This window comes from Apteryx mantelli, chromosome 2 (assembly GCF_036417845.1).
Source record: "Apteryx mantelli isolate bAptMan1 chromosome 2, bAptMan1.hap1, whole genome shotgun sequence".
NCBI classification, from domain to species: domain Eukaryota; kingdom Metazoa; phylum Chordata; class Aves; order Apterygiformes; family Apterygidae; genus Apteryx; species Apteryx mantelli.
The window spans coordinates 113,478,281-113,504,750 of NC_089979.1; the positions used below are offsets into that span (position 1 = coordinate 113,478,281).

Sequence of the window (26,470 nt, forward strand, 5' to 3'; positions counted from 1 at the left end):
CCAAAAGAATGAAACCTGAAAAAATATTCACTCTAATTGTGAATAATTGGCACCATTTTAGCAGGTCACTGGAAATGCAAATCAGAACTCTTTTATGAACCACATAAAACCCCCATAAACCTCCCTGCAACAGGACCTGAATGACCCGGTCAGTTTAATTCAATTCAGCACTGTAATTTTGTTACTTTTGTCCAGTCATTGCGTATAACTGAGAAATACTTCCTGTACAAACAAAAAGAAGATTTTTCCAGTCCAAAATACTCAAACAGCTCTTAAATTATTTTATCCACCATTGTAACCTGGATTCCAAATCAATGAAACCTGAAAAAATATTTACTCCAATTATGCACAACTGACATACACTTTTTGGTTTTGCTTAGTAGTTGAATGTAAATACAAATCTGAAAATTTCCTCAACCAGATTTTTCTGGTCAACCTTATCAGCTCTGAATAATTTTGTAGATAAATATAAATCCATCAATACCAGTCAACAAATATTAGAAATTATGTTTCTGTTTATAGTGAAACCAATAACTTGCAATGGCCTACAAATGAAGATGTAATTTCTGTAAAGATACATAACTTTTAATTAGACCTAGTCAAGGCTCTGTGGAGATACTAATTTCAACTGCTAACACTATATTTCCTATAACATCTCTGAAATTAAATGTCAGATTCATTGGAAGGTCAAACAGGATTTTGAAATTTCTTATTAGATAGGCCGTAAATTCAGAGGGTTCCAGGTAATCTTTCTATCAGTATCAGACTGGCTCCAGTCATGACTGCCAAAAGGCTTGTGGATAAAACAGTATGGCAATAACCACGAAGAAAAGCTTTTGGGACGGAGGACATGCTCTTTTTTTTTTCTGGATGAGAATACTAAGACCAAAACCTAAATGTACCTTAAACATGTCAACAGTCTCTGCTATGGACAGAATGTAAATGGATATATCAGAGCGATCAAGAGGTCCCCAAAATAGAAAAACAATCTCGATATTTTGATTCTTTCTGGTTACAATATGATGAAAATTTTCTTTTTAGATACTCAGAGCACATCAGTATTTATTCTCTGAGCAGGATAATCAGAAAGTCGATCATTTACGCACAATGAATTGTGGATAAAGTGAATTGATACTTGTAAGGTTTGACCCACCAGCGTACTTCATCCACCAGTCAGAGCAAGAAAAACCAATGCAGCAGTACACAACCACAGGCTGATTGATTTCATCTTCTTAGTGGGAAAAATCTCCCCAGTTCCCTTATTTTATTACATAGTAATGCAGTACAAATACTACAATTAGACATATTAATTCTTCTTATACAGTATTTTGAGATTTAGAACCAGCTTGTTTATCATTCTAACCTGAAAGAGATCTTTAATACAGTCTTAATATCAGATTATGATTTCATTAAAGTTCCTAAACAAGGAAATATGTGGTCTGTTATAGAAATAAACACACTCTGTGGTTCTGTTTATCTCCTTTTGGGACAAAAATCAGAGGAATAATTATGTTATCTTTTGTTAGTATTGGAAGAATTTTAGTCACATCTCTGCACCATCAAATTCGACACAGAACCACAAGATATCTTCTAGATAAATGGTCATAAAGGTCACATTCTCTTTCAGTCTGACATTTAGATACAAGATAAAAAGACATAGATAGACTACCTATAAGATTTGTAGGCAAAGGAGCTGTATAAATGTAATTGCAAGAAGATTTTCATCTGTGAGACTCTCAATTGCTGGAGTTTATGTTGGAACACATTCCTCCTGACTCTACAAAAGCAAGTATCTGCTCATCTGATCACAACTGCTCAAACCTTGACCATGTCAAGTTCACAGTAATATGAAATTTAAAGACTATTGGATGGCAGCATAGATTATGTGGACAATACCTAAATGTTGAGTTAAACTGTTAAAGTGACCAAGTAATCTGTTAAAACATTGACAGTATTTCAATTGCCATGTTTTTGAATGTTTGATGTTTTGATATTCCTACAAAGTTTGTATCTGGAAGAGACACAGCCTTCATGCATCTGAATCTCTCCACCAGCTGCCTAAGACAGTTATTTTTATTGGTTTCAAATTACTTCTTTTCAAAGCTGCCAAGAGACATTGAGATCAAGAAGATATTTAGGAGAAACAAATAAGCATTAATAAATTACATGTTCCCACATTCCAATTGAGGTTTGCATATTCAGGCAACATGAAGAAAAACTGTCACAGATCTATGTATAATGTTTCAATATAATCGACTGAATCATTTTAACCAAGCACAGAACAGGGATCATGAGTGATACATATGTATATATGAACCCAAATAATGCAATCCTTCAATAGCTAACAGTTAAAACCTAACAGAACAAATGCTGAATTTTAATTTTCATGACAGCTTAGGTACCTCTGAATTGAAAGGATCTGAGTGATGTAATGGAGTATAAAGAATCATGGTTAAATGAATAATAACTGAGTATGAAAAATTATATCACAGTTAACCAGGCACAACTAGAAGAGCTGACTGAAATATCTAAGACTGGTGCAGTAAATATTCCACAGTATTCAAAGACTGTGTATGATAGCTATCAAATATTTACTATTTGGTTGTGAACTTCCATCAGAAGCTTCTTGAACACTTATTAAGGCATAGACATATTCTGCCATTTCAGCATTTCTGACCCTGTCAAAAATCTTCAACATTAATATTTGCTCCATGGTAGAGAAATCAGTAACCCTAGCAAAGATCCTGGGAAGTGAACCAAACTGATGAATCTAAGTTGCCGAATTCAGGCCTTTTCCGAGACTGCCTCCTGATTTAAAGCACTGCATGCCAGCACCCAAAAGACCCAGAGTGCTGAAATAATGCCAGGAAGAACTGTTTTAATTGGTTTTTGAAGTAAAAGACAAGCCAAAGAACATAAAGCAATTCCAAACTATGCTTCTCAGAAATCAGCTCACTGAGGTGACATATAAATTCTGCACTAATCAAAACTTCCTACAAGCTAGCCTCAAGTACAGTTTATTGCAGTAAAGCAGCTGTAGGTGAAAATGTGCCACCAGTAGAATGTTCAGTCCAATTTTTGCTAGAGGAATGCCTATAATAACAAATGTCCCATCACAACAGAAATATTTTTCAGGAAGCTCTTTAAAATAGCTGGTCACATTAAATACAATAGGAACCGTAAGAAAAGTGTGAAGACCATTCTTTCTGGCCTTCATACTTCTAATCATGCTGCGGTGTAAACTCCTTTAATTGTATGCCATTCTTTAGTATCTCAACCTTCAACAGATTCGGACAGTAGAAATGAGAATTTATCAGCTACAGAAGCACAGCTGTGTTCTTCATGAAAGCCAGCCAAACTAGACTGAGACAGGATACAAATTCACCAGTTTGGCAAGGATATATATTTCAAGAACAGCTATATATAAGAGCTGACTTTATATTTTGCTTCATGTGATATATCTGGATTGACTGACTGGACTGGAAAGAACCCTCTTGTTTACTACCCTATTTGTGACAGTGACCATTGGAAGATGTTTAGGGAAAGGATAAACAAACAACGAAAATGTTCATCAAGACCCTGAGGGCACCAATAAGCCTTAATAGCCCTGGGCAGCCTCACCTGCAACCCCCACACCCACTCTGTTCCCATGGGCCCTGGAGCCCCATTTAAGCTCAGACCTGGCCTTAATCCTTGTTTGAGCTATGTTGTAGGAATGTTTGTCTCTATTGCCTGTTGTTTCTGACTGAATCCCTCTGGATGGACCCTGGACCTGGCTCATTGCTTGGTCTGGGGCTGTTGATGGACCCTGTTACCAGCACCTGGTTCTGCTCACCCTGCTCAGGTGCTGTGAGACTGTGTCCCCGCTGGTGAGGTCATGGCCTGTGCTGGGGTCACCCTCAGCTCCTTGCTTATTCTGCCTTGTGAAGCTGCTCCCTGTCAGTGTTGTAATAACCTCCACTGTCTTCCAGCATCTTTCCTCTATAGACTGCCTGAACTCGAGGACTGTATCCACATCACAGTGGATGTGTCATTAATAGTGCTTCAATGACCTTTCTTCCTTGACTCTGTTTTTCACATATTTATACTACAAAATGCCTCAGACTTTTGGAACTATTGGAAAGATATAAGCTTGTAAGATGTTAAAAGAAAAAAAAAAAAACATGTATCGTGTATGTATAGCAATCATTACTGACAATAAACTTCTAGCAGATATATCAGTTGTTACACTGATATGCTTTGCTACATGAGGATCATCTGATAACAAAAATGGATGGAGCATGAAGGAAAATGTGTATATATAGTCTTAAATATAGCAGATTGGATAGACAAATTTATCTTATAACTTGAATATTATTTTTCAGAGATTACAAGTTATTTTTAATCTATATCAATCTCTCCAAATACACACTCAATACTCCTCAGTGCATGCTCCTTATTAGATGATCCATGAACAGCATTGGACAAAATATCTTGTGCAAACTGAGCTTGAATTGATTCAGGAGAGGTCACTTTTGCTATTTCTGGATCTGTTGGACCCATTAATTGCCTCCATTCTTCCACAGCATTTTCCTTTGTTAAAATCATTATCACCGATGGGCCCCTGTAAAATCAAGACATGAAAGTTCTTCCACAATTCTGAGATGCAGATTTACCTTTGGCTTCGGGGGTGCTGTGAAGGGTTATGGTAAACACATGTGCATTATGATATCTGAATTTAGTTATACTTTTTAAACTTTAATATGTATTTCCAGAGTGTTTTAAGACAATATAAATCTACTAATATTTGTATATGAAAGCCAAAAAGATTATGATGATCACTTATTCTGACTTTTTCTATTTTCCTACAAAGACTCTCACCCATTAATTTCTGAAGCAAGGCAACAGAAATGCTGTTTTATCAACAGCTATACTACACATACTACGAGGAAAATAATTCCTCTATGTGGGAAGGCCAGGGATTCCATTAGCAATGATGGACTTTTTTTGTTTGTTGAGGAACAAATCCAAAATAATAGTCACTATCTGTAAGTTTGGAAAGAATTGTAAATCTTCCTTCTAAAGGAGGGGCATTCCAACCTCAAAGATAATCATACTAATTTGAAGAAGCCACTAGCCTTGCCTGAAAGAGTGACAATATAAAATCTTTAGCCTACTTTGGGTGTAGCATGTTTGCTTACTCTGTACGAAGTTATGATGTACACTTGCATACCTCGGTACTGTGTAACTAGACACTTACGTGGTCATACAAGTCACTAACGGTTCAAAAAAGGGTTTTCCTTCATGATCTTTATAAAACTGTGTAGCCATTTCACGAGTTAAAGCTGCTTCTTTAATCTTTGAGATAGTAAATCCAGCATCTTTAACTTTTTGCATAATATCATCTAGGGGAAAAACAAGAAAACTCATTCTTTCTTGATTTAAATAGTTACTCTATTTTAGATACAAAAAATGTAAAAAGTTTCAGAAAATACTATATCTGCTTTTTGGCAAATTCACTATTGACCATTAGAATTCTACTTACAATATCAAACAATCGTGGACAATATGATGAACACTTCAGCATTCCTCCAAGATATACAGTTAACCATTGTCATTGGACTAATCCATTTCTATGCAGGTGACAAATCTGAATTGTTATCAATTATATCAGTAGTGTTCATCACCACTTCTCACACATGGAATATAAACACCAGCTGGCCTGGTAAATCAATCTGGATTGTTATAAGAGGGGAAGAAAGACTCTCAAAAGCCAATGATGAATTAACATCAGAAAGACTACTGAATTTGTTAGCACATAAAGAAGAATGCCAGGAGGCTCTGGGTAGAGAATTAAAAACAGAGGCAGCAAAAATCTTAAGGAAAGACTCCAAATTTTGTGTAGTGTTCTTTTCTTTGACCTTTCCTCCTCTTTCTCTTTGTCTGACAGTGAGTTAAACCAAGGATGGGAATACATCTAATTTAGTAATGGTCCCTTCTGAATCAATAAAGATAGCTGTCTGCAATCAGTGGGATGACTCTGGAAGGCCTCTCTCTCCTTTAAATTAGAAAGATGCTAGATGACTAGTTTGGAAAAGTACCTGGCTTTTAAATAGCTTAACTTAGCTAAGAACATTCACTTTTTTTTTGGTGAAAGAAGAACTATGGCTAATTTAGTAATGGAAATGGGTATCAGAAATGTCACATTTCAGACATCTATATGAATTATGCAAGTCCCATAAAAGCATTTCTCTGCATGGAAAAAGCGTTTAGGAAGATGAATGCAGCTGACATGATTTACTGCAAACTGTACATTGCTAATATTTTGTAGAAATTAGGTCAGCAGGCATAGCCCATACTTTCTGGATTATTTACCTTTATGTTCCTTAACAGCAGCAGGTTTAATTAATGCCAAAGTGTGCTCCTGAGGGAAGAAGAACTGTAATTCCTTCTGAGCATCATCAGGTGAAGAACTACCATGCAGCTGATCAAGCGGTGTGCTGTCAAATGCATACTCTGCACGTAAACTAACAATCATTAAAACAGCAAAATTATTTAATGAAATAGCCATTTTGAGCTTTAACTGTGACTAGCCTTAATCGAGTGAATATAAATTAATGCTGATTTGGGGATTTAAGAGCTCAATTATCTTTCTGTAGGAGTAAGAAGCCTTCACTGTCTACAGGAAAAGCAGTTACCTTTTTAATTAACAACCTGAAATATGAACACCTTCCCTCCCAATTGTCGTCTTGTTATGTCTCCAAGACAACACCAGTTCTTGCTTAACAAAATAGTATGTCTATCAACAACAGATAAGATGATGCCACAGCAGTTTCTTAGAACAATACTATAAGCAGGTAACTAACTTGTTCATTTATAAAATATGTAGAAGAAACTTAATCATAAATAAAATACTCTACTAGTGAAGATTTTTCACTAAACTAAGAGGCCATAGGCATCTGTTCTAATAAACAGTGGTGCTATTTCAAGCTAACAGATAATCAATAAGAATGAGATTTTACCAATACTTTTTGCATGCAGAAAATGAGTAGCAGGACTTCTGCAGATCATAAAGCCTAAAAACTGCCATCTGATCTGTGCCAGGTCACAAAGGTTCAATTTAATAGCCAAATAACCTGCTTCCATAAGTGGCTGGCAGAGCAGGATTATAAAATAATACAGATGGATTCTTCCTGTTGTATGTGCTTCTAGCAGTCAAAGATTTCTTTATAATTTAGCAATCTTCCTTCTCTTTAATGCCTCCCAAACTTGTTTTTTTAAACTCAACTTTTCATTTTGTTTATTAGATGTTATTTCTCAAAATATGCTATAGTTCCTGTGTGTAATACAATATTTAATCCAAGAAAAGCTTAAGAAGTTGCAGAAATATATATCTGTTTCCAGATGATGGCACTATAGTTACACAAGCAGCAATGTGGAATTCATTGAGTTGAAGAAGGTGAAAATAAACTTTAAGTTATGAATGCTAGTTCATTCACCATGAACTCACATTCATTATTTTTGGTATTACCTGGTTGGATTTTTCTTCTTAGCCTCCTCAGTAGTCTTTGGGCCTAGCAACTCTCTCCAGAGTTCTATAGCATTTTCTCGTGTTAGAGCAAGTGCAAGAGTTGGACCACTGTAAAATGGGAAAACTGGCATTAGAAATATCAGAACAAATCTTAAACTCACTGTGATTTGTAATAGGAATTAGATTAAATTCTGTGCAGTCCAGGAAAACAAGCCCTAGTAAAGGAGGATTTTGAAGCCAATCCCCACTTAAACAGCTAAAGTCTGATACAATATTATATGGCTTAAAAGTGAATTTAATTTTCAAAGTTACTGAATGTTACCACAACAGCAAGAATGTCATAGAATTAGTCTTTATTATTAGACTTAAGAATGCTGCTCGGCTTCTCAGTTTTTGTATTTGTCTCAGCTATGTCTTGACTTCATATGAAGACAATATCCAAACACGGATTTTTCTTCAGCTCCAAAGAAACTCAGCACACAGCCTGGCTAAGAACCACAGAACCCTCCTGCAGACAAGCTAAATCCAGCCTATCAGAGCAGAGCTCAACTGTTTTCACTCAAATCAGTGGAACTGGCTACTGACTTCAACATCCTATATACAGAGGTATGGAGTACCTAATGATTTTTTAAAATCTGGTTTATTTATTTACTATACTTGGGAACTATCTCGTCTGCAGTGGTGATCTTGTTTTGAGTTCTGCTAAACTCTCAGATTCAATTGTGCCTTGTAGCTGTATATTCCTCAGGTTACTTATTTATTGTGAAAAACCTATTTCCATTTATAGTTCCATGTTCTCATTTTTCAATCAACATACCTGGTCATTTGCTCTAGAAGTACTGGGAAGTAGTCTTCATTTTCATGCTCCTTGTAAAATTGACGTGCTTGTTCTTCCGACAGGACTATTTCTTTCTGCATTGCTATTTTGAAGCCAGCATCCATTATTCTTTGCAGAATAGAATCTGTTTCAAATATTGAAACAATGCTGAATTGCCATTCATTAATTTTCACATTTCTGAAGAAATGACATTTACTTTCCAACTGTAATGTTAAATTAATTTTGAATTAATTGGTTAACCGAAGAACAGAAAACTAACTCAAAGCAACTGCTAGAACACTTCAGTAGTTGCCTGGATGCTCAGAAAGCTGATGCTTTCTTAAGAACAGATGGAAGGAAGTAATAGCTAAAATAGCACATGTATCAGCTTTGGATGATGTCACTCGTTCTAACAAAAAGGAAAATTAGACTGTTTATCAGTGCTGGAGCTACCCAGCGTGTGGGAAATAAATCTTATGGGAGACATAGAGTGGAGGTGCTCATACACCAAACTATATAGATGGCAGAAGGCTGAAATGAGCAACTATTTCCTGTAAATATCTGTGCTGCTTGGCATAATGTGATTGAAGTAAGCCAGATGATGTAACCAAAAGCAGAATAACTGTTCAATGCTAGAGCATGAAAAGTTATCCACATCTGAAGGACATACCTAACTTCCAGAAGAAGGTACCTGAAAATATGCACCTAAGTTATTTATAACTGTGATGATTCCTTTTTGAAATCCTATCAACTGTAATGGGTACTACTCAAAGTCCCAGCTGAGCTTGATGATAGTAATGCAACTGTCAATATTATGTAACTGATCAATGAAGCTACAAATGGAGAACATCCTCTACCGAGTTCCACCTATTGTCATAAAAAGAATCCATAAAAGACCAGAAAAGTGGGAGTACAGGTCTGCATCTATTATTTCAATACTCTTAAGAAACAGGTATTGCCAAGCATCCCTTTTCTTCCTCTCACTTGAGAAAGCTCAGTATCACTATCTGATTGAGAAATGTAATATGCGTTTTAATCATCAGAAGAAGGGCTGAGGATTTTGAATAGGTGGATATTCATTTGACTAAGTCTTACAAGACTGTATATGTAAATAAGCAGTATTTGGCACAAGTCGAAATGACAGAATAATTCCCCACATATACATTTCAACATATACACTGCAAAACTGTTCTCCTAAGCAAGGTACATAACTAGATATCAGCTAAAAAAAAGAAATAGACAAAGAAAGGTCAAAACTGTAGTCTTCCTGACCTCTATGTATAGATTATACTGCACACTATCGTCAGCACAGAGATTATTAAACTAGAAATAAAGGAGCTAGCCAGAATCCAGGAAGAAATGCAAATATTTGCCAGAGAAGCAAAGGAAACTAGCTTGGGTAGAGCTTCACACTATATGGGACTAGATTATTTCTGATTTGACTTGTAAAAACCTAGTCTGTATACACCTATCCTTGTGCAGAACTGCCTTATGCAGCATAAAATATTCTGGGACAAATCATGCTTATCATTGATCTGTCTTGGACCTGCCATTCAAGGATAGTATCAGCTACTTCATTATAGTAGGAAATATGATCCCATTTAGTACACTTTGCAAATGTTAGCTTCTCTGAGAGGTTTTCTATAAATATTCCATCCAAATACACAATCTGTGGAAGAATGGTTAAGTGAAAAGGGGCATGATCTCTTAGAAGTGAGCAATCCTGTCTTCACGATGGAGGGAGGATTCCACAGCTATGCGAGCTGTCCTTGAACAGCACAAAAGAAAGAAGCTACAAGGAGGTAAACAAGTTGACAGACCTCTCCACGTGGACAGCAATCCTGCACCAATCGTATATCCGCTTTAGGCGTGTGAACAAAGGCTGTAAACCAATCATATAGCTATCGCTAGCACATGCTTATTGCCTGTCTATATATACTCTGTAAGAACTTGAATAAAGGGAGAACGATCATACTCACATTGAGACTCATCGTTACTCCGGGTCTGTCTTCCACTCTGACAACAATCCAAAGACATTTTTGAAGAATCAACCAAAGGAGCAAAATAGTGTTGACATTTAAATTCTAAATATATCAGATTAACTACATAATTTTTTTTTTTTACTGACAAAGATTACTGTCAACTTGATGCTGGGCAGACAATATAACAACAACTTTTCATTAGTAGTGTCAGAATTTTTAAAATGAAAAATATGAGGCTTTTTATATACTTTAGATGGAAAATGTAGTTATTAACACTTACGTCGTCTTTCCTTTAAGAGTAAAGGTCTAATTAAGGCCAAAGTTCTTTCAACATTTTGGCCTGTTTTCTGTTTACCAAAATTTGGGAAAAAGAAGGCAAGTTGCCTGCTGGCATCTTCTATATTGTCTTGCACATCACATATATTTAACAGACCCTCAGTTTCCAAGATGTCATCCAGCCTACAAGACACCAAGTAATCCAGTATTTAAGTCACTGTGTTAACAGTTGAATCATTGAAAATATACTTTCTTAAAGTTTAGTGAAACCTAAAAATAGAATACCAAACTAGTTTGTTTTTACTGAATTCAGATTCACTATTAAAGTAATATTACTGAGACAAGAATTATTTATCTTCTCACAAGTTAGTTCTACGCAAGAGAAATCTCAGCTATACAGCATTTTTAATTCCCGTCTAGCTTCTTCAAAATAATCCATGTTTCATTAGACAGAATTATTACTGACAAGCGTACAGTGTATAATGAAAGTTCAGTAAAAGGATTGTGCTTCATTCATATAAAGCATGATCCTGAAAATGACAGTACTACAGCATTCTCTTTAGCAGAGATTCTTTCCATTTTGATATGTTTGTAATTCTCAGGTTTATTTAGCTATGTAAATAAAGCCACTCTTAGCCACTTAAGGCAAATATAATATTCCTGGGTCACATTAAATTTAAGCAGAAGGGATACAGCAGGCATCAATAAAAGTATAAATTATTATGACACATTCTCTTTGGAACAAAGTATTTAAATTCATGTTGCTTTCAGTAAATTTCTGGCCTAAATATACAACTCAATCCAACATTCATATTTTTGGGAGCACTCCCTTTATTGTCTGGTGTGTTGTATACAACTAATACTCTCTTTAAAAATCTCAATTAAATCCTTGGCATAATACAAAAACAGGCATTTCATGATACCATGGTTATAAAAACACTGTAAAGATTTGGTGTTTATGTATCTTGGCAAAATAAAGCTAGTGGTCTGGTCAATCCCCCACTTGTTTGCTGGCTTTTACATAGTGGTTCTAGGGAGCACTGCATGCTTCAGATGTCCCCCAGCCACATTTGGACCACACCTACAATCTCCCAGTATGCACAGGAGCAAACATGGACAAGAGTTCGACTCTCTGCAGGTAGTGTAGGCAGTCACTTTGTCTTAGTGAGTTAGTGGAAGTGGAATTAGTGTGAAGTGGAATTGCACGGGCTATATCAGCTCTGAAGTATACCACTGTTCCCATCAGGCTGACAATCCATTCAAGGCCACTTCAGAAACAGTAAGAGATCAGTGCCCTTTGCTTGTTATCTTTACTGAGGAATCAGAGTTTTTATGTTCCCTCAGGTACTGAGATTGCATCTTTAATGATGGTTCTGTGAAAGACCAGGTGCAGAACTCTGCCTGTTCCCTGGACTCTGTTAAGTCTGGCAACATTGGCTTTGTATCTGGTTTAGTTCTGAATACTGTAACTGAATCACATATAACAATGTCATATTAGTTATTAGTTACCTATCTGGCTTTTTAGACTCCAGCTCATCAGGCTCATTTTCACTTGATTCACTTAGCTCCTTCCAGTGAGGAATAGCATCGGTTGATTCTTTTTTAGAGATTACCAAAATGTGGCATGGTCCACTCATCATGAATTGAACAAAATAATCAAAATCAGGCTAAAAAACATAATTTTTTTTCCTGCTGTGAACTGCAAGAATTGACTTTATCATCAGAAATGAGACCATCCATTGCTAAGAAACTCATAACTCCTGTTCTATAATGGAATTTACAAACATCACACAACCTTGTGAAATTGCTTAAATTCATAATTGATGTGATTGTTTAGAAGATCTTTTGATCAGTCCTTTGACACAACAGCATTATAAAATGTTTCAAATGCAATTAATTGAGATAAATGGAGTCATAGAACTACATTCATGAAGCGTGTTCCGCCAGGTTAAAGTACAAATAATGAGTAAAGGAATGATCTGGAAACTAGCTGAGATCAAATGCAATGCTTAGACTAGCATATATAGTGTGATTTAACAAACTGTAAAACAGTTCCATGCGTAATTTTTGAAAGTAAATATCATGTAGCTGGCTGCAAATATAGAACATTTAGATATTTGCAAGATATTTGTAGGCACTTCCTTCATTTTCTTTGCTATGTTCTTTTCACTCCTTCAGTTTCAGCCTTCAACCCTATGAATGGATATTTTCATTGGAATAATGATAACTTGACTGTAGTTAGCTTTTAATCTTTTTTTCCTTGTATGTTACCTTTTTCTTCAGCATTGCAAATTTCCTCAAAGATCTTCGCTCCTCTTAACTATATGACTAAATATTTTCTTTATCAGCCACTGCCATCTGATTGTATATGATGTATTTTTCCTTTAATAATATGAGGATAAAATATTCACATGCATTGCTTTCATTTCATTGCTTTTCTCTTTCATTTTACTTCATACCTATGCATCCACCTAACCCGTTTCACATGATGAAGACATTCAAAAGAAATTGAATGAATGCAAGCAGAAAACATTTAGTACAATGCATAAAGTGAGTATCTAAACTGTTGTGGCTTAAAAAAACATACTTGCGCACTTTAGAAGAAATAGATGCCTGTTTAGACAGAAATAGATAACTTCACTGTTAAAAACAAACTATTTCCACTTTCAGTTGTATTGGCTTCCTTGAGATTCTGTTCTGTTGTAATAGGTAGCCTCAGGACCTTCAACAGGTTTGTGTGGTATTAAATTAGGAAGAATTTTGCTCACTGAGCACAGACATCCATATTCTATACGAAGCACTACAAGTGCAACTTAAACATAATTATGTTTCAGCTTAGAATTACACTTAGAGAACGACAAATAGCTGGCTTCTCAACATCCACAGGCCCCTCTGAACTGCTTTTCATATTTCATAGTAGTTTTCCTATCCTCCTTATCCTAATATTGGCTAGGATTTACTGCAGCAGAGCTAGTGCTGCAGTATATCAAACATTGCACGCTATTTCCCTTTGTTCCTCCCACTTCTCCCTCTACACCTAACTAATCTCAGATTTGGCTGCCATTCCTGTGAAGATGACTTACAGATTTACCTCCATTTCAGAATTGTCTCTGTGTGTCCAAACTACAATCTCAGCTTTGTCTTTGGCAGTTCCTTATGAATGAAGTATCTTCAGATTCAAGGTTGCCAAAACCAACCTCTTCATGATTCCCCACAAGATCTCTCCATTACTTCCTTCCTGTATCATAGTGCCACCATCTGACAATTACTATCACTTTTTTTTTTCTCTGGCTTCAGTAAGTACAGTCATGTCTCATTCTCACTTGGAATGCCACGGGAACATTTCCCCAGCTTCTTGTTTTCATTGTCACCCCTTTCCTTGCACCGTTCCATTGGTCCTCCTACTAATATCAAATTCTCTGCATGTAATTCCAGCCTCTAGCTACAGTATGCAGATCTTAAACAGGAGAATATATTTGTATCTTCTAAGAGGATTCATTTTTCTGCTTCAGATCTTTCTGTGGAGTTCACTTTAGGTATCACACCTCCAAAACACTTGACAGTATGAGGGTGCCAGTTTACTAGACCACTGACACTTAATGGTGACCAGTACAATTTCATTGTTTCTTTGAACTTTGTTTGTCCTTAGCAATCTATGTTCCTCTAACACAGGATACTTCTAGAAAAATAAGCTTAATTGAAGAAGCTTTCTCATCTCTCTTCCTCCCCAGTACTACTCAGTGATAAAAGCAGGATGGGGGAGAGGGAAGGAAAAAAAAGAGAAGAGAGTAGAGAGAAGAAAAATATACTTTCACCCATGTCCTGGCCAGAACAGTACATGTCAAATAGATACATACTGTCAAATGGATGACATAGATTTTATTTTTGTTCTAGATTTCAGCAGCTAACTGAGTCTGTTTAGGGCCACGACTAAGGGTCATAGACACTCTGATAACAGAAAGAACTAATAAAAATCTCTTAGCATTTAATGGGAACATTAGAATGCTACCACCCCATACCTGTATAGGATTTGTAAGAGTTGGTAAGGAAGAAAAATAAGAGAATATTTTTTCCTATGTACAGAAGCTCTATTAATTCAGTTCTTCAACATATTAAAAATTTATGAGCCAGAGATTTAGAAAGACCTATAGCCAAACTGTGTTTTTTTATCTGTTTCTATTTTTGTTTGTTTCTACCTGTTCTATATTCTGAGCATAGAATACTCTGATTTGCTCTTCAGTTAGCAGTTTTTCTTCTGTTGCTGCAATGCTAAAGCCTGCATCTGTAATCTGCAATTGTTCAGTTATTATTCAGTGGCATTTGAAAATGATATATACAAAATCACACATTACCATAAATCTAAAGATTGATGTTTGTATGCGTGCACATGCAGATGATTTAACGTATGTTTGTAGATGGAGCAGGTAATTTATGTGTGCGAGTAAAGTGCCATCAGAGACTATGCACTAATAACAATCTCAGTGCATAGAGGGATTCAGTGTTTGTTTAAGCCATTAAACAGTGAAAGGGAAATCATCTCTACATCCAGAATATAATACTACAGTAATGCTCATTTAAGTTATAGAAATTTCTCACTATTCCTGATACAGAAAAAGATCTCATAACGCTATATATCAAGATAAAACTATGCCAATTTAAAAAAGCATTACGACAAGGTCAGTGACCTGTGCAGAAAAGAAATCCGAGTGTTATGTAGCTTGTTTCTGCAATTACTCCATCTTGGCCAGAAGAAAAGGAGGTTCAATAAAGGTGAAAAAAACAGGCAATGTTTGAAAGCAATTTTAATGGAGCTGAGCAGCTGTTAGTTGGCCCTGTCTTTGCCCTGCCTGATGAGGAGTTTCTAGTTCTTATCTCCACTACAGTATGATGAGAAAAAGAGAGTTTTCTGTCTGTAAATTTCATATGTCAGGAATCTCCACAGTACAAATCAATGTCACACCTCACCCAGTGACATAAAATATTAAAGAAATAGTGTCAACCTGAATACCACATTATTTCAGGTCAAAACCTACTTACTTTTGTCATGCTTAGGAGAGAAGCATTTACAGGTCTTGTTATAAAGTCTGTTTAAATTAGGATCTATTTCACTTTCCATGTAACTACTCTGCCACTTAACTAAACAGGATGAAAGAATCAAGTTTTGTCACCTTCTGTTTAATTTCTTCTACATGTCCCTCTAAGACAGCATCAGGTTTTATAATTGCAACAGAATATCTGACTCCTTCTGCTGGAAAAAGAAAAAAAAAGTTGTGTTGTTGAACATATTTATTGAAATATGTACACAATATTGAAATAAGTACACAACTAAATGTTCTGTTACTTATAAGTGGGTTTCTCTAAATACTTCTCCATTTTAATACTGAGATGGCCAAACAGTGGTTCCAAAAAATAAGTGACTCAAGCACTTAAAGCATGTCTTGGAGAGCAGAACACTCCTTGGTCATCCCTGGAATCTATGTCCCTGGTGAACCACTGGTGTTTTGGGTCATACAGTGGAGAAATGGTTCACATGCAGGCAGGTGTGGTAGAAAAGTTACAATTTAAGATGATGCTTTCTCTAGGAAGCCCTCTTTGTACAGGACTGGAAATGTGAAAGGAATTAATATTTTTAAGGAAAAATCACCAAGTGAAATTCTGTATGAATATTAGAGATTTCCAGTAAAGCAGACATTTCTTGTAATAGTAAATATATCTTTTCTTCCATAGTTTTGTGGATCCTGAAATCATTTACAAGAAATAATTTTTGAAGTAACACACACTTGCTAACACAGTCTAACATTTAAAATAAGATTAAAACAACTTTTAAAACAACAGTTAAAAACTGTTCCCAGTCATAGACATACTATTACAGTATCTGTAATGTATACACCTCTGCAAAATGGTAGAAAGTGGTTAGAGAAAAATTAACCAATATATGTCTTTCTCTACAGAATCTGAGGTTTACAGTTAAGTGTTAGAATGTAATTCAATCAGATCTCAGACACTAAAGAAACACTTAATAATAGCTCTAATGTAAACACAAGACTACTACCCGTTTTCCAATAATAGACAACATTCCCGTTTTCCAATAATAGACAACATTCAAAGGCACCTGAATGTGGTAAGGAATATATCACTATAAAGTGTTAGTGCATTATGGTTTCTTAAGGATTCCCTAATCTAGCAGGATGTATGCAGAGGTCACTCAAGATGAAAACTTTGCTCCATGATTTTGTGATTTTGTAGCGCATTTAGATTTTGTAGTTTTGAGAGAAGCCTGCGCACAATTGCTGAAGGATTTATCACATTGTATTACTAGGTCTCAAAGGGTGTATAAGAAAAAAATAGATTAAAGCTGAAGTCAGGAACATAACACTTGAACTACACAATAAAGAAAACATGAAGAGGAAGGAAAGAGGAGATGACTTAATCCCTGACAGTCATCTAGTGTCTTAGCACAGGAAAAAAAGAGAAGGTAAAGAAGAGGAGAGTTTATTCCATCTCAACCTTGCAAAATGGCATTCTACGCATTTATGAAGCAAAAACTTCGGAAAGCCTCAGTAGCCACAGATAACAAAAATAGAAAAGATGTAGGTCCCAGTTCATACAAAGCCTGAAATAAATCATAGAAGCCAGCCTCACAAGCAGAAGGGTGTATATTTTTCAATCTTTTTGGAACTTTCTCCCACCACTGTGAATTTATGCTTTTATGTAGGCCTGCTCTTTAGTTCTTAAATCTTGTCTGCTGATAAAGTTAATTAAAAATAACCTGATGTAGAAGGTATGCCATTCCTTCATAGATTTATACCTTTAATCCTCACAGCTTGCCCAGCATCTTGTTTTTTCTGCAGAACATCCAAAGGCTAACAAGCATCACTTCAACAAAAGTACACAGCTAAAACAGGGGCTGTGTAGTACACAGGAAAATTCCCTGGAACATAGCAGGAGAGTTGTAAGAATACCTGAATTCTGAAGGTCCCCAAAGGGTGTTGAAAACACTAATGACAGTCCAGTATCCTAGTTCCTTACAGAAAAAAACTTCCCCTCAGTTTGATTCCCTTAATCTGTCATGTTATTAACTGAATCAAAGGAATGTGTATTGGAACTGGACATGAACAATTCTTAATCAAATAACTAAAAAGACATTTGTTTTTTTCCTTTCTGTTAACATTATTAAAATAAATCAGATATATTTACCCTCAAGTACAGTCTCCTTAATAGCATCTTCTGATGATTTCTCTTCTAGGAAAACAAGTTCTTCTACCTAAGGTAATTGCAAATATAGTAAGAATACCAGTAAGTATACCACCACTATGAAGTTAATATAGAGGCAGAGAGTACTTCTGATATAGTACTAATTCCACTACAGGCCTACTGAGTAATACTGGAAAAGGAATTTTCTCCCCCTTTTTTCTGCCCCTCTTCTGAAAACCTCCACACAATTTGAGCTTGGTAAGAAAGAAAATATCTACCCACACATTTAAGATGCCTGCTACTCCTGCTTCTAAGTTTTTGCAGATTTTATGGAAATAATGCATTTGTCGAGACATCAAAAATGCTACATTTTAAAACTGCTCTACAGAATTTTCCCATTTTGTCATACTTCGCTTCTTAGTTTTGATTCCCACAGCTATTTAAAAAGAAAATAAAGAACATGATTTTCAGAAATGAGAGATGGAAGTTACACTGAATGGGATCTATGTGGTACTTTCCAAAAGACAGTAATTTTAAACACATAAATATAAATCTTTGCCCTATGTTTTGGCCACTTGCTTTTAAAATGGTGGCCAAAGCCTTACCACTCTAGACAGAAACATACAGCATAGTAAGAAAAAAAGACTGATTACCCTTATAAACTTAATCTTATCTACCTTACAATAAAACCAATTCAAGACTCTTCTAGTGAGATATTAAGTCTGCAAAAGGACTTAAAAATAATTTTAGGTAATTTTTCTTTTTCCCTTTTCCTTCTCAATGTGTGTATGTACACATATAGTATGTAAGTATGTAGACTTACCACAAATTTGAGTATCTGTCACGAAAATGTGACAATCTAAAATACACTTACTACCCCAGTACTTAGGAAACTTGAAAGCATTTAATAAGTTTATTCTATTTCTCATTCTACATATCATAAATCATATGTAATACAGACATGACTTAGGAATATCTACTATTTATTTCTCTCAAGTTTCCTCCTCAGCTGTAGATATTTAGCTACTGATCTGTTGATGATATGGAATTCAGAGAAAAACAATATGGAAAAAACTCACTGGCATAAAAACCCATTATTTTTATTGGATACTTTAGTGCTTTTCCTTTTTTAGGAACAAAAATATATGGTCTGGGGTAGGTGTATAAGACAAAGGTTACTTTCTTCTGTGTCATAGACAATTCTGGAGGTCATTTCATAGCGAAGAGAGGAACTCATGTTACTGGATCAAGAGTGCACTGAAGCAGTGTAAGGCTAGAAATCACTGGAAACTTAGAATAAGACTAAACTTCATATTAAGTATTTCAAAAAACAGCACTAGTCACAAAGAAGGGAAGCAGATCCTATGAGGTTGTATCACATTCCAAGACATCTTTACTGAAAGAAATATTATTCTGGAAGAAATTACGGTCACTCACACTTCAATAACTCAAAAGAAATAGACAACTGTGATGGTGTGATTAGCGGTTTGCAAAAGATACAGACTGTAGTTGAAGAAATTGCACAGGTATAGAATACTAAATTAAGAAGAAGTCATTCAGTCATGCAGGGGAAAAAGAGTAAACCTAATGCATTTGATCATTTTCTAACATTCGAAATGCAAAGGTATTGTCATTAGTAGTCAATACGTATCTGGGTTTGTCATCATTTCCATTAACAATTATGTACAAAAAATGAAAAAGTCATTTTTTATGTGCACAATATGAAAAACTCCCACATCACATTAAAGATACTCTACATTGTAAGTACTTCTATTTCTCTGACAAACATAGACTATAAAAATAATGAAGCTAGCAACTCACCATTACAAAGCCCACTCAATTTTTTGACATTAAATGTAACAAACAGGATTGATGCCAATATTGTGAAAAAAACCCACTTGTCTCAAGTCACCAAACTCAGCTCCCAGATCTTTACAACAGTTTTAACTTAATGTAATAATACATTTGCTATGCAGGAAAGCCAGCAGTTCTAAGAGAGACCTTGAGCTAGCCTGGTTATCCTTAATTGAGCTGCAGTTTGTTAAAAATTGCCTTTATAATTAAAGTGGAGTTCTTTGATCTCCATTTCAACCAAAACAAGCAATGAGGCATGACTATTTTGCATGTCTCCATTTGTTTGTTTTTTTTACAGTGAATTCTTACTAAAATATACATGAAAAAATATTCAGTGCTAAAAGATAAAAAGATAATGACTAAAATGGGTTTATTGTTAGTGACATTTTGTTAGCAAACCATCCCTCCATTTCTTGCATTAATAGACTAATCTGTAAATTTTTCAAGTTTCTGAAACAATCAACATAAAGCATCATTTAATGGAAATTTCTATAAAATATCCTCATATATTTCACTTTACTGTGAAGAAAACAACTACAAAAAAAATAAACATTACATTACAGAAAACACTATCACAGGTGAGAAAAAAAAACATGTAATAAAAATACTTATATATATTTAAATATCTATTTTGTGAATACCTCAGGACGTTCCTTCTCTCCAGTCAAAATTTTCCTCTCTTCTTCTACTAGTTCTGTTATCTTCTTACTTATAAGAGGATCATTTGCACCTCTCATTATTGCAATTATTTTTCCATTCTGTAGAAGAGAAAATAACACTCTCAGTAACCTCTGCTCATTTAGTTTACACATTTATTTGAGTTTTAGAATATGCTATTTTGCAATTTTTCCACTAATAGAATCACTTCCTCTGCCCACTAATGTTAAAATCAAAGCTACCACTGCCTCTGCTGGTTCAGAACGAACCTTTCTTGCTTTTATTTCCTTTCTTCCTTTTCTACCTAATTTTTATGTCTATTTCTAGCCTCAACATTAAGAGTGCAGTCAGAAGTAAATACAAATATGGAATTTACCAGCCCTTAATTTCTGTAACATGGAGTTTGCCATCTTTTCAGTTCAGAACACTACCAGATGAAATTGCCACACCATCACTGATCTCCTTGTCTCATGGTTCTGGTCCTTCCTTTCTCCGTTCTTTCTTTCACTACCGTCTGCACTATGCTTCAGTGCCTGCTCTACCACATACAGGAGTACCATAGTGAAGCTAACTACTGGTGATCAAAGATACTATTAATATCACTTTGCAGCATTCATATTCAAACCTGAAAGTCTCCTTAAAGCATCTTTGTTCTTGGCCTCTAATTCCTGGAATCCACCACTTCCAAGTTGAAGAAAGAACAATGCTTACAAAGATAAGAGTGTTCTAAAATAGAGTCCTAAAAACATAATCTTTCTGTAACCATCAGTGAGATATAATAAATATGTGATTTATTATTACAATTGTTGAGGTGTGAAAAATGCAATTTTATTTGCTTATCTTAGAAAAACTGAAGTGGCAGGAAATGTAAACTCTTTTTCCCTGAAGGAAAGTGTACACAAAATAATGATTTCAGAGTAGCCGCCTGTAGGCACTTGGAACCTTATGTGAGGCAACATTGAAAAAACTTACTCTGATTTCTCACTAACTACCAGAACTGTGGCTACCACAAATCTGCTGTGGCTGTACATGCAGCCACAATAAAAATGTGTTGGAGAACCACAGATTGTGGAAAACAACAGCCACAGCTAAACAATGTCTGATGTACAATCCTATGTACTGTAAAATTTAAAGATACAACTTACATAGCTTCATATTTTTTTTAATCTATTGAAAAATTAATGCAAAAATACACAATACATTAATAGCAAGTGATTTGATATACTTACAACACAAAAGAGAAACACAGGTTCACATTTATTCCTAATTGGTTGCAGAGTCGCAATGCTGTCAGCCTCTGCCTGTAGTCAGATGAAGAAAATTATTTACCTATATAGGTGTGTATATGTATGTATGTATGTATAAAAAAATTTTGCCAAACAGAAAACTACAGTCTTATACACTGTAGTCTAACATACTCAAAACATATTCTTACATACAGTTAGCAGTCCTTATGGCACTTGCTGGTGGTTAAGGAAGAACTGGTTTTGTAATGCAGGATTGGCCTCCCTTCCTTTTACAGAAGTTAATCACATTACAAATACATTATCCTGTTTTTCCATGTAGGTAATGATAAAAATGTCTGATTATAAATAAAGGAGGAAGTAATCCATGTAGCCTCGTCAAAAGAAATGATCCACTGTATAAAGCTCTTTGTAATATATGGTCAATTCTATGAAAGCATTGAGATCACCTCTGAATACAACTGGTTGCTTTTCTATATATTTGATATATATACATTCTGCACAAGTTCAAGAATGTTTGATCAAACAATGGAAATTTTTCAATAAAATGAGGAAGAATAAGCTTGATCAACATCTGGGAGGAACTGAGTCTGTGAAACAAATTTATCTACTTTAAATACAATATATACCTCCAATTTAATCCTTCTAGTGTAGAGGAACTTAGTCTGTGAAACAAAAGAATCTACTTTAAATACGATATACACCTCCTATTTTATCCTTCTAGTGTAGTGGAACATTTTTATTATTATAATTTTGAAATCATTTATTTTTCAATTAATTTTTGCTCCTTTAAAAATGAAATACAAGGAAACATTTGGAGAAAAATTATAACAATAGTTTTCAGGGATGTAAGAATTTTAAATGTGATAATCAATAATGTACAGCCTTAATATTAAAGAAATATATAGCCTGGTTTTCAAGAGTTTCTGCAATTCTCATCAAGGAATATGAAATTGACGGGATATTACCTCCCTTTATATTATAGTTCCTTCCATATTTATTACTATTTCTAATCTCCCTCTAAATGAAGTCTCATAAGGAGATATGCAGAAGAAGAGGCAAGCAAGCCAAAATTATAATGACCTAACTGCTATAAGGACAGTAAAATGAGAGCTCCGTATTGCAGATGGATAAAAGGATACATTTGAAATAAAATATAATTGAAGTTTCATACAGAATTTTCATCCTTACCACTGCAAAATGCAACAGATCATCTTCACTAAACTCATTCTTCAGTTTTCTGAATAAATTTACCACAGCTTTGCAAGGACCACACCAAGCTTGATGTACATCTATTACTTAAAATACAGTATTTTGTAATTAGACACAGCTGACGTGGAACTTTTAAAATGAAACACATATATGAGTGGAATATATAAGGAATAGTCCTGGGAAGGCATTACCATGCATCTTTCAATCCTCTTTGAGACAATGAATACATCATGGTTTTCTCTTTTATTTCAATTACTTTCAGCATCAGTAACCTACTTCACAATACTATTTGAGATGATGAAGCCAAACAACTACATTTCTCTACTACATTCCTTTTCCTTTCTATTGTTTTTCTTTTTCTGTTCCCACTCTTGGTTTTCATTCTTCTCTACATCTTTATTTTACAGGTTTTTTATCTCCCTGAGGCCATGCAGAACATTTCTTTCCTATTACTGCTCCTCTGCACATATGATCCCATTACACATTTGTTCCCTTTACCCAAATACCATTCCCAGGAGACACTGGAGATGTTGCTAATGGCATAAACGAGAATGCCTCAGTGAACTGAAAACTGTGGAGGAAATACACGCTGTAGAACATGCACTTTCAAGAATGGTGATTGATAACTGCTAAGCATATCTGTATAGTATTAATCCAGTCTGCATAAGATTTTAGGGAACAACTTTCACAGAAATGGCCTATTCCCTCCCATACAGAATACCATACTGGAATGGTATTTTCTAAACATCAGCATATAAAAGTGGATAAAATACTAGATAATATGATTTGTGACAAGTATGTATTTATCACAGATAATAAGACATGTTTTATCTCCAAACACAATATATACATTTATAAACATATTAATATAACATTATTTAACAGGTAATATTGCAGTAGTATTTATCATAGAAGTATGATGAGATCTATCATAGGTTATATGATATATGATTTACAAATAATAGTAATCACAGATGCAGCTACAAGTGTGGTGTAGAGACTGTGGAGTGGTTCCACAAAAAAATCCCAAGTTTTGCCAACACATAAAAGATGTTCATTCAAAAGTGTCCAAGCCTTCACACACCATAGCTGTATTCACACTGTTGTGACCACTATCCTCAGTTGACTATACCTAGAGACAGGAGCCAACAGGCCTGATGAGGAGACTGTGCCACTCATTACTCCCTTGACTTCTCACACCAAGCTTGTCACTGAAGCAGATTAGGTTTGCAGAGCGTATTCCTAATTCAGTGCATAGGTTTTATGCAGGTTTTTACAATTTTTCACTCACAGAAGAGCCACAGCACTGGTTGCTTATTTACCAGATTACAACAGTGAAAAGCATCTTAGTCGGAAGAGATGATCACAACAATAAAACTTAAAATAATGCATACAGTACATGTCACCATTTGAGATTAACAAGAAAATAATAATAGCTAATACCTAATACACCTTTTGCCAGCAACATTTCATCCCATTGGCTTTGATTGGTTACCGTGACCTGAAAGAAAATGGGTTGACATTTTAATTACTTGAACAATTCTAGAGATGAATAGAATTTTTTGCCTTTTAAGATGTTAAGATTTATACCTGAAGCTGGATTTCTTTCTTCTTGCCTGCCATTTCCCTATGATTATATGAAACACAACAAAATATGAAGTATAGTTATAGTTTTTAAAAGGAGAATGATGCATATCTGTGACATGCAGAACTGACTTATACACGGTATTTTTTCAACACAGTACTGTCTTCTAATTCCCTTAAAAATTAGTTCCACTGAAGCCACTGTAAAAATGGCAGCTAACACCCATTTCACATCAGAATTTTGTGGAGTACTATACAAATTCTTTACAGAACCAATATACCACAGGAAGCAGAATAAAATTCAGCTCCTTAATCTATTAAGGTCATCAGAATCTTTTGCCCTCAAGCCTTGTTCAGACTTATATTGCTCTGTCAAGAATGGCTATAAGGATCTTGGATGGGAAGACAGCTGCTGTGACAGTGATGCATTTCAAAAGTAATGATAAAAGAACTTCAACTCAAAATGACACCAAATCAGATTCTCTGTCTTTGGGATATATGCAAACCAATGACTTACCAATGTCCCACAACTAATCTCCCAAACTATCAAATTCTGGTGTATTCATCATTCTGTCATTAAGAAAACAGGTCCTTCACCTTTTTTGGCTTGTTTTTTAATAGATATTAAGCTAGGAACTGGGCCAATTAAATTATATACTAGGATGAAGTTGACTTCAGCTTCCAAATGAAGCTTGGTTGAAGAATAAATGTATCATTGGATCAGCCGCATAAATGGAGGTTTCTAAAGTTCCTAGTTAAGAAAATGGTAGTCTTTCTCATGGGGAAAAGGAAACGTGAGCATCAGCTCCATTGGCATTGTTACCTGACAAGTCACGCAGCATATATGTCTAGAGGTTGAACTATCCGGTCATTCCCCCTGGAGTTGCTCCCTTCAGATCAAAGGGTGAGGCATAGGGGCCAATGTGAGAACTTTTGCCCTGATGCTCATTTCACTTTTCATCTGAAAATATTATTAAGGAGTAAAAGAATATATTATTAAAAATATTATTAAGGAGTAAAATACAGGCTTTCTTCAAATCATTTAAACCAGGTGATGAGACACAGTCATTTGTATATGGCAATAAATTTAATCCTTTAAAATCTCTGGGGATATGCTGCTTACTATCCAAACTATAGGAAACTGACATCTGACTGACATCAAGATATGCCATATTAATAGGAAGTATTCGCAACAGAACATTTCTTTTGTTGTTAGCTACCATCACTGAGCAATCATAAGAGTCTCTCCACTGCAAGACCGGATCTACAAAATATATACCACATATGCCACAAGGGGCTATACTTCCCAACTGGCATACATGCATACACCCCAACTAAAAACGTGCAGTCATACATTCTCAGATGGCAAATGAAAATACTATAGAATAGACACATGCTACTATACTCAAATACACAAATTACATGTTAATCTGGCACAACAGCTGAGTGAGACAGACATGTGAAAATACATTTGACACATCTATACCTTTTCACAAATTGTTCACATAACGTTTTCACAGTAATACAATCAGTACTATACTGATAAAACATGTAGACAAGCACATTTTCCCCTTTATCAGTGATACAGGCAGCATGCTCTCTACCCTTGATACAAAGCAATTTGTTATCCACGCTCCATCAACGATGTGCAAGCACTACACCACTTACAACACATATTATAACCAAAATTGCTTTCACTGACAAATTTGCATATGAAAAGACATGGATGCACATTGAGATACACAGTCAAACTGACATTCAAATATGCATAATCTTTGCATATACACATTCAATATTTTAATACAATCTTTTGTACACATATAAACATGAAAATATCCAAACAATCATACACTTGTGCAATTTTGATATGCATCTGTGCATACATACATACAAACCCATACATAGTTCTCTGTACATAAGCTCTTGTGTATAGCAATGGATTCATGCACCTCATGGTCAGCACTCTGACAGATAGACTATCTGCACCCTATCCTTAGATTCTATGAAATGGCATAAAATACCAGAAAATTACAAGTAGAAAATACTCATCCATGTACACAACACTTCAACTTGCACACACATGCACACCTGCATGCTTACACAAGTAAATGCAAAGACTCATGTGCTTTCATAAATATAT

At 35.1% G+C, this 26,470-nt stretch overlaps 1 protein-coding gene across 1 annotated transcript; it reads right to left on the reverse strand.

Moving 5' to 3' along the window:
* Window positions 1-4,380: 4,380 nt before the first annotated feature.
* Window positions 4,381-25,180, reverse strand: NME8 (NME/NM23 family member 8). The gene is made up of 16 exons (XM_067292441.1): window positions 25,154-25,180; window positions 24,337-24,373; window positions 24,190-24,247; window positions 22,726-22,832; window positions 21,520-21,591; window positions 20,275-20,391; window positions 17,783-17,849; window positions 15,754-15,830; window positions 14,782-14,874; window positions 12,095-12,252; window positions 10,590-10,768; window positions 8,328-8,472; window positions 7,511-7,618; window positions 6,355-6,506; window positions 5,240-5,384; window positions 4,381-4,603 (listed from the first exon to the last, which is right to left on the reverse strand). Exons 2-16 carry the CDS (start codon window positions 24,367-24,369, stop codon window positions 4,381-4,383), a joined length of 1,734 nt encoding a protein of 577 aa, XP_067148542.1. The 5' UTR covers window positions 24,370-24,373; window positions 25,154-25,180.
* Window positions 25,181-26,470: the final 1,290 nt, after the last annotated feature.